The 16,188-nt window shown below is 40.4% G+C and overlaps 1 protein-coding gene across 1 annotated transcript in view; it reads left to right on the top strand.

Annotated features, from left to right (window-relative positions):
• rngtt (RNA guanylyltransferase and 5'-phosphatase) overlaps positions 1-16,188 on the top strand; it is a 40,363-nt gene that overhangs the window by 5,124 nt on the left and 19,051 nt on the right. Inside the window, exons 5-8 of the mRNA XM_079642834.1 lie at positions 3,556-3,631; positions 5,211-5,463; positions 8,172-8,281; positions 14,051-14,152. Coding sequence (XP_079498960.1) covers positions 3,556-3,631; positions 5,211-5,463; positions 8,172-8,281; positions 14,051-14,152 — 541 coding nt within the window. The remainder of the gene's footprint in view (positions 1-3,555; positions 3,632-5,210; positions 5,464-8,171; positions 8,282-14,050; positions 14,153-16,188) is intronic.

A 16,188-nucleotide genomic window follows, 5' to 3' on the forward strand; every position in this document is an offset into this window, starting at 1 on the left:
AACAGCTGGCGCTGTAAAAGAGTTACAGCTTTGCCTTCACATGATCTCATTTGGAATTTTCTTTGATGCGTTTTATCACCTCCCAGTTTTCTAAGTATCCATTTAGTCCCCCTCAGTACGACTCTTAACGTCAAATCGTAATTACCAACAACTGGCGCACAGCCGTTTTTATTTCAAAAAAACATTACATTGCCGCTTTTATTATGAAGTTAAGACGAATTGAAACTGCACATAATACACAGACGGGTGATGATAGAAGAGGCTTTAAGCAATATAGTTTTATAAATGTCTGCCTTATCCATTCTACTGTGATATTAACCTGCACACTGCTTACTTAAGTTAAGGTTATTTGTAAAATAAAGTAGCTGAGATCCACTAAAACAAGCTTTAAGATGTTCATAAAATGTCTGCCTAGCATTATCCCACAGATACAAAAATAACAGCATCCTGCAACTAATATTTCTAAACTTAACTTTTTTTCCTTAATTTCTAATGATATTCTTGTGTTGCTTCTCTGATACATCATGCTAAACTATTAACAAACATCCATTATGCGTATTAACTGTATGCAGTCTATATATAACACTTATTTTAAGTGTAAAAGGAATTTAAATATATTTTCTAAAATTGATTGTTTGTCCAAATACTGCATGCTGACTTTATATATACAGTCTATGATGCTGACCCATGAGTTGCATCACATTATGGTTCCAGCAGAGAGCAGTGTTACTCTGTTGTCAGGTTGCATGCTTTATTTTATGTTCAAAAATACAATGCATTTTTAATATTAATATAGTAACACTGGTAAACATCAGACATCTTCCAAGGACAACAGTTATCAGCTGATGGTCACAGAGCAAATCGATAAAACATCAGGAGGTTAAATGGCCGTCCAAAAGATTGAGTCACAGGTCAAGTGGCATCTGAACATTTCCAAAAATACATTGATATCTAATCCACATCCTTAAAAAACAAAATATTGTTGTGCAAGTGATGTTGTTTGTATGTGTGGGAGTTTCACATGAGAAAAGCACTCCTCCCCCACTGTGTAGGTGATGTTAAGGTGAAAGGACACCAGTCGGCACTAAGCCTAACTAAAAAAGTAAATATGTTTGGTTTGAAAGTCAAAATAGTGTATATTTAGTTTTGAGCAGGCCTTTTCCAAACGTTTTCTATCCATTTTATTTTGCCATTTTTTGTTGTTTGAGATTATGGTATTTCTTTCTTCATCTCTTTCTTAAGTCTGTTCTTAAATGTGGATAGCTGGTGCTCTTTTATGTCATTGCTATTGTTTTCCAGCCCGACTCTGCGTTTTCCTGTAGCTCCGTTTGTCTGTTAGCCCTTCCTTGTATTTGCTAGCTTCAGAAGCGTCTTCAATTTCAGGTTCTTCAACTTTGTTTTGCTTTTCGTCACTTTTCCTGCTTCTTTGTTTGATCACCTCACCAATATCCTTCTTTTATCCTTTTTAAATAATGAATTTTCTCCTAATTTTTCCCTTTAAAAAAAAAAAAATTGGGAACAATATTCCGCTTTTACATTACGCTTTTGTTTGTTTGTAGCCTTTATTTAACCAGGTGAAATCCCATTGAGATCAAACCATCTCTTTTTCAAGGGCGACCTGCAGCAAGTTGGTTACACAGAAAAACAGAAAAACAAAAAGGACATCATGCAACATAATTACGGGGGTAACATTTACAAACCTATGGGCAATGACAGGTATCAAATTGCATTGCATCTAGCCAAGCTTTAAAACAATGCATTGGAACCAAAATGCTCAGTTTCAAAAAAAGTTGTAGAGTGTTCCAAGCTAGAGGAGCTGTGCACATAAAAGCTTGTGTACCTAAATCAGTCCTAGCATTTGGCACATGTAATAAAAACACATCCTGAGATCTTAGGCAATAGCTACTTGCAACTCTCTGTGAGATCAGATGTAAGATGGTAGTTTACCCAACATGGCTTTGTAGATGAACATGTACCAATGACTGAGTCTCCCAACAGTACGTGAAGGCAAACCTGCCCTGGCATACAGGGTACAGTGAGGAGTGAGTACTTTACAGTTTGTAACAAATCTCAGCGCACTGTGATAGGCGGATAGGTTTGATTGCAGAATTTATTTATTTATTCATTTATTTAACAGGGACAGTGCACATTAATGAACATTTCTGTAAATGTGCCAGAGTTAGCCAAGAGGCTATTTTTCATCTGTAGTCCCTGGACAGATTTTAAAAGTCAACCTAAAACCCATTTCATTTTAAACAAGTAAATACAATACATTTAAAACATGCAACAGACATTACTGGGATACTTAAATAAACAATTTGGTAAATGGTAAATTCCTATCATGGACACATCGATATAGAAGCTGCACTTCCACAGTTTTGCCAGCAGGGGGCTCTCTTATACTTCCCCATGGCATTATTACCCTGTCCAGATCTGCTCTTACCTACCTACTGCCGCCTGGCCTTTAAATCACATCGCTCCAACATCAGAGCAGAATGTGTGAATGTCAGCTCAGCAGTGTCCTGTCTTTGGCCAGCTGTTGATTAGGCTTTGTGGTACTCGTGTCCAAATCACACAGTTGGGCTGGTGAATGTGATCCCCATCCTCTGATGTTGGTTCATTTCATCTTCATTAACGGCGCCAGGCAAACATCTGTCATTTGTGTGTTTTGGACACAATTTACATCAAAGGAAAAGGCATGGTTTTATCAGTTGTTGCTCTTGCCCACTCCTTTTCATCCACTTTCTCCATCCCTGAATGTTTCATCAATCTTTGCACCTCTTCTCTGCGTGTGAGGCTGGTGTGTTAATGTGGGTATAAAGGCAAGACCCACTCTAAGTATACATCTTCCTGTAATCTCTTTGAATTGATGCCACTGCTCAAAATATGGCCTCATTACATCTCAAATAGGCCTGATGTAAGAGGGGAAAACTTTAGATAAGATTGTGCTTTTGGAAAACTGACTCCACGCTCACATCAGGCAAAATGAAATTCAATGTGTGAAGGCGTCGAGGATAATTCAGGGACAAAGATGAAGATCTACAGAATACTTCATGATTACACTTCCAGAAGGGTTTGCTTAAAGGTGGGGTAGGTAAGTTTGAGAAACCGGCTCGAGATACACTTTTTGTTATATTCCATGGAATGCTCTTAACATCCCGATAGCAATGAATATCTGAAGTGCTTTGACAAAAAATCCATAAAAAAATGTCATCTGTGGAAGCCGTGGTGTTGTAAAAAGCACGACCAATCATCTGAGCCGGCTCGGCTAAAGTAACTGGATGGCCTACCTGCCTGTCAGCCTTCCATCTGTGCACAAACTTATCTCGTGCCCTCATTGGTCATGTGCACGTTCGTGTGTGTTGGAGGAGGGGCTCTGTAAGGAAGTGGCAGTTTTTGTTCCGGTTGTGTGTTTTCAAATTCTAGCGCACTCGAGCTGCTTTCTCCAAAATGACCTACCCCACCTTTAAGTCTTAAGGTTTAATATAAATGTAAATCTTAAGTGGGATTCTCAGTTTGTAATCCCCCTCCCGCCTCTTTTCCTTTCTCCTGAAGGTGTTCACTGCACACATGGCTTCAACCGGACTGGCTTTCTGGTGTGTGGGTACCTGGTGGAGAAGATGGACTGGAGGTAACACTTGACCTCCTTTCATCACTCCCTCTGCTCCGAGTGCAGTTTTAGTAACTTCACGTGTCTTGCATGATAATGTGAAGCCCCTCCCCCTAGTGTCTTCCATCACAACCCCTGTCAGTCTGTGAATGCCGTCTCCTGCTGATAGTTCCTAAATGTGTGACGGCACGAGAAGTCGCACTGTCAGTTTGAATCAACAGAAGCTGCCGGGTTAGCAATGACCGCGCTCGTGCCCCTGTGACAGAGATGTTAAATAATTTACAGCGGCTGAGCAGAGCGGAGGGCGGGGAAGTGTCTTTAGTCAGAGGTGGAGCAGCAGTCTGAGGAGGCAGAATCCCTGGGAGCTGTCTGCATGTATAGGCAGGATGAAACCCTCTCACCGCCCACCTCCTCCTGAGTACTGAGGGATCTGGGAGCATTCACAGCCTCCTTCCAGTGTAGCGACATCATTTTAAAACCACATAATCAACACTGATACATTTTTATTATGGTATGTGGCTAGTCATTGAAATATACCTGCCGTAAATAACCTGCATGAGGGTTTCACCTTAGTTATTTTGTCTATAAAACGTCAGAAAAAAGTAGGGCTGTGCAATTAATCGTATTTTTTAATCTCGATTTTTGCTTGCAACGATTAAGAAAACAACGTAACCGAAATAAAACTTTTTTAATTAATTAAAATTTCTTTTCTTTTTTTTATTGGTTTTTCAGTTGAGTTAGAAAGTTCAGGGTAATCAACTGTTAAAAACATATTGTTCAATTTTTTTTTCTTCAATAAATGGATGTTTTCAAAGTAAATGGATAATCGTTTTTGATAATCGTGATATCAATTATTGACCAAAATAAATCGTGATTATTATTTTTGCCATAATCGAGCAGCCCTAGAAAAAAGTATATCAAAGGAACACCACTCTTTCCTAGAACCAAAGATGATGGCCTTTGATATAATGATTTGAAGTAGCTCGTTGTATACCACACTGTCAAAGACCCTAAACCAATCGATTAAAAGCTGAAGCAATCAATGGAATAATTCATCATTGAGATAATTAGTTTTTGCTTTCAAGATAAGATGAAAAACGTTCCACTTTTTGTATATCCAATCTGAGGAGTAGCTGCTTTTACTGTTTGTTTGTTTGTTTATCTTTGAATATTGGACTGTTATCTGACACTAACAAGATATTCAATGAACCAACCTTGGGCTTTAGGAGAATGTGAAGGGGTGCCTATTTCTTTTTACTACTGTTTTAAACACTAAACTAGATCATGCTCAGGCTGACGTACAATACAAATGGTCCTCAACTGCAGCCACTATTTAATTAACTTCAATGTAAGACATAGAAAAGCAGCAAACTCTGACATCTGAGACGCTAAAATCATCAAATGTTTTGAATTAATGCTTTAAAAAAATGTCTTAACTGATTAATCAAGTATCACAATATATGCTGATTCATTTTTCCCACCAATTTCTACCACTAGTTATGATAAAATCTGAAATACAGAAAAAGAAACGACATTGAAAAGAATCAAATATAATCTGCTTCTTTAAAGATTCCCTGTCTGTGTTGTTGCCTCTTATCAGCGTGGAGGCAGCCGTGGCGGCGTTCACGCAGGCCCGGGCCCCCGGGATCTACAAGGGAGAGTACCTCAAAGAGCTTTTCCGTCGTTATGGAGACGAGGAGGACTCACCCCCTGCCCCCGCGCTCCCCGAGTGGTGCTTCGACGACGATGACGAGGAGGACGTGGACGACGATGGAAAGTCTGTGGGCCAGGATTCGGGCCCCAGCTCCTCGGGGTCATCGGCTGGCAAACGAAAGAAAGAAAAGATCAAGCTGGTAAGACTTGCGGGAAAAGGGCTGCTAAGTGGACTGCATTGGGTTTCCCCTCTCTGCAGGACATAGGCCTCATGCAGTGTCTAGGGAGGCATTTCTTCTCAGTGGAAAAAGCTCCTATGTTATATATAGAAAACAAAATGCGCATCACAACATCTCAGACCAAATGTTCATATGTCAGGGTGTCCGCGGGGTTTTAAAAAGTATTAAAAGTCGATAAATCAATTTAGCAAAAATTAAGGCTATTAAAAAGTATTAAACGGCATTTTCCAAGGTATTACATTTTGTAGCTTGTTTTCAATAAGTATATAAATTGTCCAAAGAGGTTGTATTCTACAGTCTGCCTGAATGTAATCATTGCGTAGGTGTGTAGTGTGATTCTGTGTAGTTTATTTATGGCATCCCGTTGGATTTGACGTCATCTGAACAGGACATCGCACGCTCACTACTTGATAGCACGCGAAGGTCCGTTTACGCCGGTTGTTAAACAACATCGTTATGGGGAAATGCAAGTTTGCGTCCAAATGGTTGGAAGATAAGGAGGAAGGACAATCAATACTGTATATATTAATGTGAGGTAAAGTGTGTCGCCAAGGTAACCGGTTAAAACTCCAAGTGGCGATGAGGTCTTAAAAAGTATGGAAAGGGTCTTAAAAAAGGTCTTAACAGGTTTTACATTTGACTTCAGGATTCCTGCATATACCCTGAATGTATCCAAACTAGGGGTGCAACAACTAATCGACTTAATCGATTAAAATCGATTACCAAATTAGTTGCCAACTAATTCAGTCGTCGATTCGTTGGTGACGTCATCACGTGTGTTTTACGCGCCGTTAAGCTCCAACGTTATCTGTCTTTTTATCGGTACTGGAGACATTTAAAAAATATATCTAATGTATATGTAAACATTATATTGCAGTTAGTGTCGCCAACTCGTTTCTAACATGCAAAAAGACAAAAAAATGCGTCTATGGTGTATTTTCAATCTTTCCAATCCAGACGAGATCTCTCTCCCCCGTCTGTGTGCGAGGCAGTCTACACACACTCGGCTGCTACGTGCGGCAACACACGGCGGGGATGGCGGAGAGAAGCGCTCCAAGGTGTGGTTAAATGTTACCCGTCTTGAGGTGGACAATGCTTGTTGCCAATAGAGTTTAGCATGTAAGGATTAACACAAGCAATTTGTTTAAACATTTAGCAAAAGTGCTCCACATCCAGACGGAGGAATGCACCGGGTTCCACTGCCTTTCTAGTAGCTCTGTAGCCTCGTCCACGAGTAACGTTTCCACGTCAGGTGTTATGTATGCTAGCAGCATTACACACGGACTTAACTACATTATACAAACATGGGTTAATGATTAGAGGAAACTGAGTTATTTATTCTGTTAAAGTTTCAGCTATTCTGTTTACAGTTCTGTCATCAGATTATTTAATATCATTTGTTAAAACATTGTTGTTTCTTTTGATGTGAAATATTATTTATTTAATTTAAATAAAAAGCAATGTTAATTTTATTTAGTTAATTTAATAATATATGTATTTTTGAATCAAGTATTCATCTTTATTGTCTTCATTGTTAGTTTCCACATGCCTAAAACAACCTCAAGCTAAATCTAAACGTTGATGGCTAAATAAGAGCGCTTGAGAAATTGTGAAAGGCATAAAGTAATAGTCCGAATAGTCGATTAATCGTTTCATTAATCGATTCATCGATTATATAATTAGTCGTTTGTTGCAGCCCTAATCCAAACAATAGTCCAACACCACAGGATCGTCTACTTATCTCTTATACGGCACAAAAAAGCAACAAATCGTCACTTTCACAGTAACTAGTACATTTGTGTCAGTTTTGCATTATTAACTTATTAGGACAAACTGTTTAACTTTTGCAAAATTATCCAGGTTGGAGATTTCTTTCATGCGAAGCTTAACATAAGTAGAGAGGTAATTTGCTTTGATTGTCACTCCGATATATACACAGTTTTGTGTGATAATTTCCCAACATGATATGAATCACTACCACAAAACAATCTTTAATAATCTCATGATGAGGTTTTCCGCCGTGTCGTCCAGCCACACTCATTTCCATTGGACTTTGGGATTCTCATGTGCATTCTCTTCAATCACATTTTCACATCTCTTGAATACTGAAGGTGAAAACTCCTTTGGGATCGAAAGGTGAATCATGACGAGGGGGCTTTCTCTTCTCACTGCAGCTGTTCATGCAAAAAACATATGCACTAATGGCTCTTGAGGTGACCTATTATCATACCACATGTGTTACTGATCTCATAGCCATGTGTTATCATGTTAGGCCAGTTAGAAGACTTATTTGCCCAATCAGGAGGAGAAGGGTGGGATTAGAAATTGAGGTGAATCACCTTTAGTCGAGAGAGCAGTGATACAGACATCGTTAGTGTATCTCTCCAACCACATATGAGATGTAAGGGCTATAGGCGTGAAGGAAGTGAGGGGGTGCAGAGATAGTGAGGTTCCCTGGGAGATGAATCAGAGGAACAAGGTTTTAAAGGTGAATTCATAAAATGAGTGCAATGTTTTTTTTCTTTAACGGAGGTAAAGAACTCGAAGGAGCAGCTGTTTGTGAAATATCTCGGGGATATCAAATGTTTTTTTGCCTGTACGTGTAGGAGGGTATGAGTGTCTCTTTTAATTCAATCCAAGTCTAACTTTCTCATTCTACATCCTCCCAGGGTGCAGTATTCCTTGAAGGCATCACGGTGAAAGGCGTCTCACAGTTCACCACACAACCCAAACTCGGAGAGATCCAACGAATGTGTCAGAGGATGGCCGAGTGGGAGAGGTGAGAATCTCCCTCTGCCCTCCTTTCAGCCGCTCCGTGTGTACTAATACATGTGGGTGTACTGTACTGTGTTGTTCAGAGTGATTCATTTGTTGTAAGCGGTTTAAAAAAAAAGAAAAACCATGTTGACACTTTGACAGGCGGCAGTCGAGAATACATTTTTCAGGAGAAATTTGCTGCTGTAGCTTTTTTTTTTTTAAAGAACTTGCAGAAAGTCAGCTATACTGATGCGTCAGACAACACTGCTGTTTCCACCACCTGCTTTCCCCAAAGTTTCTGTTATACTTGAAGCAAGCATGAGCTTAAAAAGACATTTCACATTGACTTTTGAAGACGTTGTTTTTCTAGCTCTGTATGTATTCAGAAAACAGCCAGATAAGGTCAAACAAAGGCTTTTTAAAGAAATAAAGAACTTAAAAGTAACTAGAAAAGTGCCATTGCTATGTGCATTGACTCCTAAGCCCTTTGAGTGCACTTAGAAAGTTTGTCTGGATCAATCAATCAATCAATCAATGTTTATTTATATAGCCCAATATCACAAATGTTACATTTGTCTCAGTGGACTTCACAGTTTGTACAGAATATCAGTATGACAATACGACACCCTCTGTCCTTAGACCCTCACATCGTACAAGGAAAAACTTCCAGAGAAAACCCCACAGTTTAAAGGGAAAAATGGGAGAAACCTCAGGGAGAGCAACAGAGGAGGGATCCCTCTCCCAGGACGGACAGACGTGCAATAGATGCCGTGTGTAAATTGAAAAGATAATACATTTGCAACATAGGTAGTCCAAATGTTTTGAAATGCATGTGTGTATAATAAGAAGATGAATCCACGAGGATATCCATCCAGGACTTATGATCCAGGACCGCAGCCACGACTCAAGATCCAGGACTCGCAATCCATGACACAGGACCGCAGGATCATCCATGACTCCGGATCCCGGCGTATATAGACACCAAAAAGAAAGAAATTTGGGGAAGCTGGGTTAATCGGAACATGAGAGTACACAGGTATAGACAGAGAGAAGGAAGAAGTAAGATGTCCCCCGACAAACTAAGCCTATATCAGCAAAACTAGGGGCTGAATCTAATCAGCCCTAACTATAAGCTTTATCAAAAAGGAAGGTCTTAAGCGCACTCTTAAAAACGGATAGGCTGACTGCCGCCCGAACACAAACTGGAAGCTGATTCCACAAAAGTGGAGCTTGATAAGAAAAGGCTCTGGCTCCCATTGTACTTTTAGAGACTCTAGGAACAACCAACAACCCTGCATTCTTGGAACGCAATGCCCTACTAGGACAATAGGGTATAATGAGTTCTTTAAGGTAAGATGGCGCCTGCCCATTAAGGGCTTTGTAGGCGAGAAGAAGAATTTTAAATTCTATCCTGTGTTCTATAGGGAGCCAGTGTAAGGCAGCCAGAACAGGAGTAATGTGGTCCCTTTTCCTAACTCTGGTTAGTACACGAGCTGCAGCATTTTGAATCAGCTGAAGCGACTTGACTGACTTCTTGGTACACCCTGATAATAAGGAGTTACAATAATCCAGCCTTGAAGTAACAAATGCATGGACTAGTTTCTCTGCATCGTTTTGAGGCAAGATATGCCTGATTTTTGCAATGTTACGTAGATGGAAGTAGGCGGTCCTTGAAATGGATTTTATGTGGGTGTTAAAGGATAAATCCTGATCAAATATAACACCAAGATTCCTTACAGTCTCACTGGAGGCCAAATTAATGCCATCCATAGTTAATATATCTTTAGATAATTTGTTTCGTAGATTCTTCGGGCCAAGTACAATAACTTCAGTTTTGGTCGTGTTTAACATCAAAAAATTTAAGGTCATCCACGTTTTTAAGTCCTTGAGGCAGTCTTGAATTTTATTTAGATGATTAATTTCATCAGGCTTGATTGATAAATATAGTTGAGTATCATCCGCATAACAATGAAAGTTTACAGAATGATTCCTTATAATATTGCCTAACGGAAGCATATATAGTGTGAACAAAATAGGTCCAAGCACTGAGCCCTGTGGCACTCCATGGCTAACTTTGGTTTGCATGGAAGATTCATCGTTGACACGTACAAACTGAGAGCGTTCAGATAGATAGGACCTAAACCAGCCTAAAGCGGTTCCCTGTATGCCAACTAAGTGCTCTAGTCTTTGCAATAGAATATCATGGTCGATAGTATCAAATGCAGCACTAAGATCGAGCAAGACAAGAATAGAGACAAGTCCCTTGTCAGAGGCTATTAGAATGTCATTTGTGACTTTAACCAGAGCTGTCTCTGTGCTATGTTGTGTTCTAAAGCCAGACTGAAAATCTTCAAATAAATCATAGTTTCTTAAGTAATCACACAGCTGTTTTGCGACTGCTTTCTCAAGAATTTTTGAGAGGAACGGAAGATTAGAAATAGGTCTATAGTTGGCTAAAACCTCTGGATCGAGGTTGTGCTTTTTAAGAAGCGGTTTTATCACTGCTACTTTGAATGATTTTGGAACATAGCCTGATAATAAAGACATATTCATAATATTTAATAAAGAAGTGCTAATTAATGGAAAAACTTCTTTTAACAGCTTAGTTGGAATCGGGTCTAAGATACACGTTGATGGTTTAGAAGAGAGAATCATTGAATTTAATTGTTCAAGGTTTATGGCTGAAAAGCATTCTAGTTTACTATCTAGTGTAATATTATTAGAAGTTACGTTTCCGGGAGCTGTTGATAACACTATACTGGTCAAAGGCAAGAGGTCATTGATTTTGTTTCTAAGAGTAACAATTTTATCGTTAAAAAAGCACATAAAATCATTACTACTGAGTGCTATGGGAATAGAAGGCTCAGTCGAGCTGTGGCTCTCTGTCAGCCTGGCTACAGTGCTGAAAAGAAATCTTGCATTATTCTTATTCTCATCTATTAATGAAGAGTAGTATGCTGCTCTCGCTTTACGCAGTGCTTTCTTATATTCATTGAGAGTAATATGCCAAATTAAACGAGATTCTTCAAGTTTAGTGGAACGCCATATCCTTTCAAGTTGTCTCGACTTTTGCTTTATTTTGCGGGTTTCGGCATTATGCCATGGAGCTAATCTATGTTGTTTTCTTTTCTTCTTTTTCAAAGGAGCAACAGAGTCTAATTTTTATTCGCAGCGCATCTGTAGCACTATCAACAACATGATCAATTTGGGGTGGTGTACATTTTGTATAAGTTTCCTCCCCTACATGCAGACATGCTATCGAGTTAAGTATTGGTGGAATCTCTTCCTTAAATTTGGCTATAGCACTAACAGATAGGTTTCTGCTGCAGGAGCTTTTGGCTAATGCTTTGTAGTCTAGTAACAGTACTTCAAAAGTTACTAAGAAATGGTCGGATAAAGCAGGATTATGCGGTTCGACTAATAGTTGCTCAATTTCAATACCATAAGTCAGAACAAGGTCAAGAGTGTGATTATAGCAGTGGGTTGGTTTATTTACACTCTGACAGAAACCAACAGAATCTAATATCGAGTTAAATGCAACAGTAAGGCTATTTTTATCATCGTCAACATGAATATTAAAGTCACCTACGATAATTACTTTATCTGTTTTAAGTACCAAAGCTGATAAAAACTCAGAGAATTCTGATAAGAATTCTGAATAAGGACCTGGTGCACGGTACACTGTAACAAATAAGATTGGCTGCAAAGTTTTCCAGGTCGGATGCGTAAGACTGAAAATGAGGCTTTCAAAGGAGGTATAATTTAATTTTTGTTTAGTATTGATAAGTAAACTTGAGTCAAAGATTGCTGCAACTCCACCTCCTCGGCCCGTGCCTCGGGCAATATGAGTATTGATATGGCTGGGTGGAGTGGCCTCATTTATGCTGACATATTCTTCATGTCTCAACCAAGTTTCAGTGAGACAGCATATATCAATATTATAATCTGATATTAAATCATTTACCAGTATTTCTTTGGATGCTAGAGATCTTATGTTTAAGAGACCACATTTAATCTTCCTGTTTTGTTGCACTGTAGTAGTTGTTACATTTACTTTTATTAGGTTATTATGTATGACACCTCTATTAGGTTTTACCTTAAATTGTCCTTGGGCAGACACACACACCGTTAATATTGGGTATTTTATTGGGGTCGGGATTCCTATGGATGACTGCCTAGGAGAGAGCGCAGAGAAGCGTGTAAGACTGCGACTCTGCCTCCTGGTCTCAACTCCAGTTTGTCATGGATTAAGTCCACAGAGCCCTGAAATGTTTGCCGAAATGAGATTTGCACCTTCCAAAGTAGGATGAATGCCGTCTCTCTTAATCAGACCAGGTTTTCCCCAGAAGGCTGTCCAATTATTCACGAAGCCCACATTGTTTGCTGGGCACCACCAAGACAACCAGCGCTGAAATGATGACATGCGGCTATACATGTCATCATTGATCAGATGGATGTTTTTGTCCATGTGAAATTGGCACCCATCATGGCGCATGCAGCTAATGCTGACCTGACAAACAAAAAGGCGAATGTCCTGGCAGCGTCATAATGATATACGAACAATAAAACATTTTTTACACGGCCCTGTTTTGGCTTAATACGAGCAAAACAGGTACTAGAGTCCCTGCCGACAAAATAATTCACAGCTACTCTCCCACCTGCTGTTTGATTATTAGCTGCTAAAGAGTCAGCATCACACCTGTAGGCCCCTGCTATAAATGCTACGATTAAACAAAATCTCTAAGGCTTCATACATACTTCATCATAAAAAGACCACATACATAACTTAATGTAAGGTCCCATGTCGTGCTCTTCCGGTTATTAGCTACCCGTCCCCTTCTGTGTTATGAAGGATTTTATGCATGGAAACTGTCTGCAGAGTCACAACCCTGTAGCGAGTAAAACTCTAACACAGAAAAGACCTGCCTATGCTGCCCCAGAACGCCTCGTTGGAGATTTTTCATTTTTCATTTTTTTCTTCCGGGAGCCAAATCACGTAACGACGACAAATGGTCTAAATGGACCAATCCGCGGAGCCGTTACGTTACGTCCGCGGAGCCGTTACGTAGACTTCCTCACACACACACACACACACTCGGCGGGACGTTGCGAGGTTCGCTGCTGCGAGGCTTGGACAGTGTGAGCTGGCTTACCGGTGTGTGGTCGGCGAGACACCGCGGAATTCAGCCTGAGCACACGCACGCATGCATGCATGCACGCACGCACGCACGCACACACACAGACACTCGCCGCGTCCCGCCGTCTCAGGCTGAGAAATCCGCGGAGCTGCAGCTGAGAAAAGATTGAACACGGCACCCAGACCCCACGCAGCATTCTCATCTGTTTGTCATTACTCGTGTCATTTTCTGGTTGCTAACTAACGCCGTTGTAACGCATAAACACACATCAGAGCACAGTGGGCTCATGGAGGGGGGGGCAGGAGCTCCAACAAGGCGTTTAGGACAGAGAGTGAATACACATACTACACAGAGATGCTGTATGAGGAACCAATGTGATTTTGGAAAATTGAACAATGTAAATGTATTCTAGTAGACCTCAACAATGGAATTATGATCAGTAAATGACCATGTCATGGGACCTTTAATGTATCACGTGTAATGTTTGATTTCATTGAATGTTTATTGGGAAGCCCACCAATCGTCTTTAGTCGAGAGAGGAGCGATGCAGTCTTCGTTAGTGTTTCTCTCAAACCATATATGAGATGTAAGGGCTGTAGGGATAAAGGAAGAAATACACAAATATAAGAAGTGTGTGTTCACTGTTGTTTCAGATCTGGTTTCCCTGGGGCTCAGCCTGTGTCCATGGACAGGACAAACCTTCGTTTCATGGAACAGAAACCATACAAAGTCAGCTGGAAGGCTGACGGCACACGGTATGTCTATCCTTCACGACTCTCTCTACAATAATTGTCTCCTCATCTACATACATCAATACAAGCATCCCTCTCTGTGCCTCTGATTGGCTTCTCTTGCCTTCTTTTGAGTAACAATACTTATACAGGGATTTTGTATTCAACAGTTGGATGTATCAGGGGTGTTGATGAACATTTCAGACTGAGAGAAAGCTAACACGACTTCTGTTTCTCATTAGATTGTAATCACTTTACCTTCATACTCATCAAGCTGCTCAGTACACGGTGAAGATGTGGGCAGTGGAATTGTAAAATGACTAAACATGGGGGTGCCAACATAGAATGAGAAATGCAAAAAAGGACTATTTTCTTTCTTGTCACATTTCAGGTTCAATTGGTTGTTTTCTCTTGTTTTAATGCTCTTTTGCCAAAAGCCAGTGTCGAGGGGGTAAACGTTGTTAGTATTCCACTCGGGTGCTGTTTCTCCCGCTGGTGAATATTCACTCACCGCAGTCAATTTCCGATTTTTACATATCGGTTGCTTATATTTCCTGCTAGAGGGAGACTGGCAGAGTGCAGATTTGTCCACTCACCAAGATGCTGCAGATGATGGTGCTTGAAAGAGTTGTTAGAAAGTTTTCTGCTTGAAAGTGAAGTTGGAAAGTTTTGCTCTTTAATGGTTCAGTGATGGTGGGCTCTTCCTCCTCTGCCTGGAGCTCTTGTCCTTCACCCCCAATTACCTCGGGATACTTGAAGAGTCTTGCTGAGTAGTGACGCCTTTTTCTTCAGTCCTGAGATACAGGGAGAGGCAGAATCCGAGGTACAAGTCATCCCTCAGCTGCAGGATATGCTGAGAAAATGAAATACTATCTCCTCAAAATATCAAGATAAATGTATTATTAGAGACTTACCTTACCACATGAGGAATACAATCATACTTCCTATCATCAACATAAGATTGGCCAATACAGGAACACCTTCTCCTCCTCTAGTAAAGTCAAATGTACCGTAATCACAAATGCATCAAAAATACCCGAAAAAACTAACTACCGTAATTTTCGGACTATAAGCCACGCCTTTTTTCCCATTTTTCGACGCTGCGGCTTATATAACGGTGCGGCTAATCTAGGGATTTTTACAGCTAACGGCCACTAGGGGACCTCCTAAATCTATGGATTTTACAGGTTACAGTCCATCACCTTTAACTCTATGGGCTCTATGGCCGGTCCGCGCCCCCCACCTTTAAGCGGCGGGTTCCAGCAGGAAAAGCTGGAGGCCGGAAAAGAGTGAGACAGGTAGCGTGCAAAAGTAAAAGTGGAAGCGAGAGTGGTACGAGAGACAGAACGAGAGCAAGACAGACAGACATTACGAGAGCGAGACAGTTTGTCCCCGTACCACTGGTTGAAAACCAATGCTGTAGATCACTGCCGGTACGTGCGCTGGGAGCGCACCGTTTAAGTTTGAAAGTTGAAAAGTTTGTGTGTCTGAAACGCTATGTGATACAGTACAGTTTACACAGCACATGTTCTGTAGCTACTATTGCACTAAATGGTAACACTTGAATACGTTTTGCAAATATGCAACTTGTTTGTTGAAATGTTAATAAATGGGAGCTTCCTCAAACAGCCCTCTCTTTCCCGACAATCCCCTCTGTGCACGAACCCTTACATATGGTAATTAAACATTAAAACACCTGCGGCTTATAGTCCAGTGCGGCTTATATATGTACACATCATTCAATTTAGCTGCTGCGGCTTATATTCAGGTGCGCCTTATAGTCCGAATGACGGTAAGTGAAGTAAGATATGCAGTCTAGCAATTTCCTTTTTCATTTAGTTCTTTTCATTTAATAATCAGTAGTTGCTAGGCAGGATCATTTATTTAGGAAAATCTATTAATAACCCAAGTGTGTGCCTTAAAATATCAAACTGCCATCTTTGGGGTTTTACCTTTCCTGTTTTGTGTTAATCAGGTTTTGGTGCATGTAAATGGTCTCCAAGGCTAAAATCCCAAAGTTCCCCCTCGAGGGAGTTTCTCTTCCACACTGGTTTCAGACA

The sequence above is a fragment of the Notothenia rossii genome, assembly GCF_949606895.1.
Source record: "Notothenia rossii genome assembly, chromosome: 8".
NCBI lineage: Eukaryota > Metazoa > Chordata > Actinopteri > Perciformes > Nototheniidae > Notothenia > Notothenia rossii.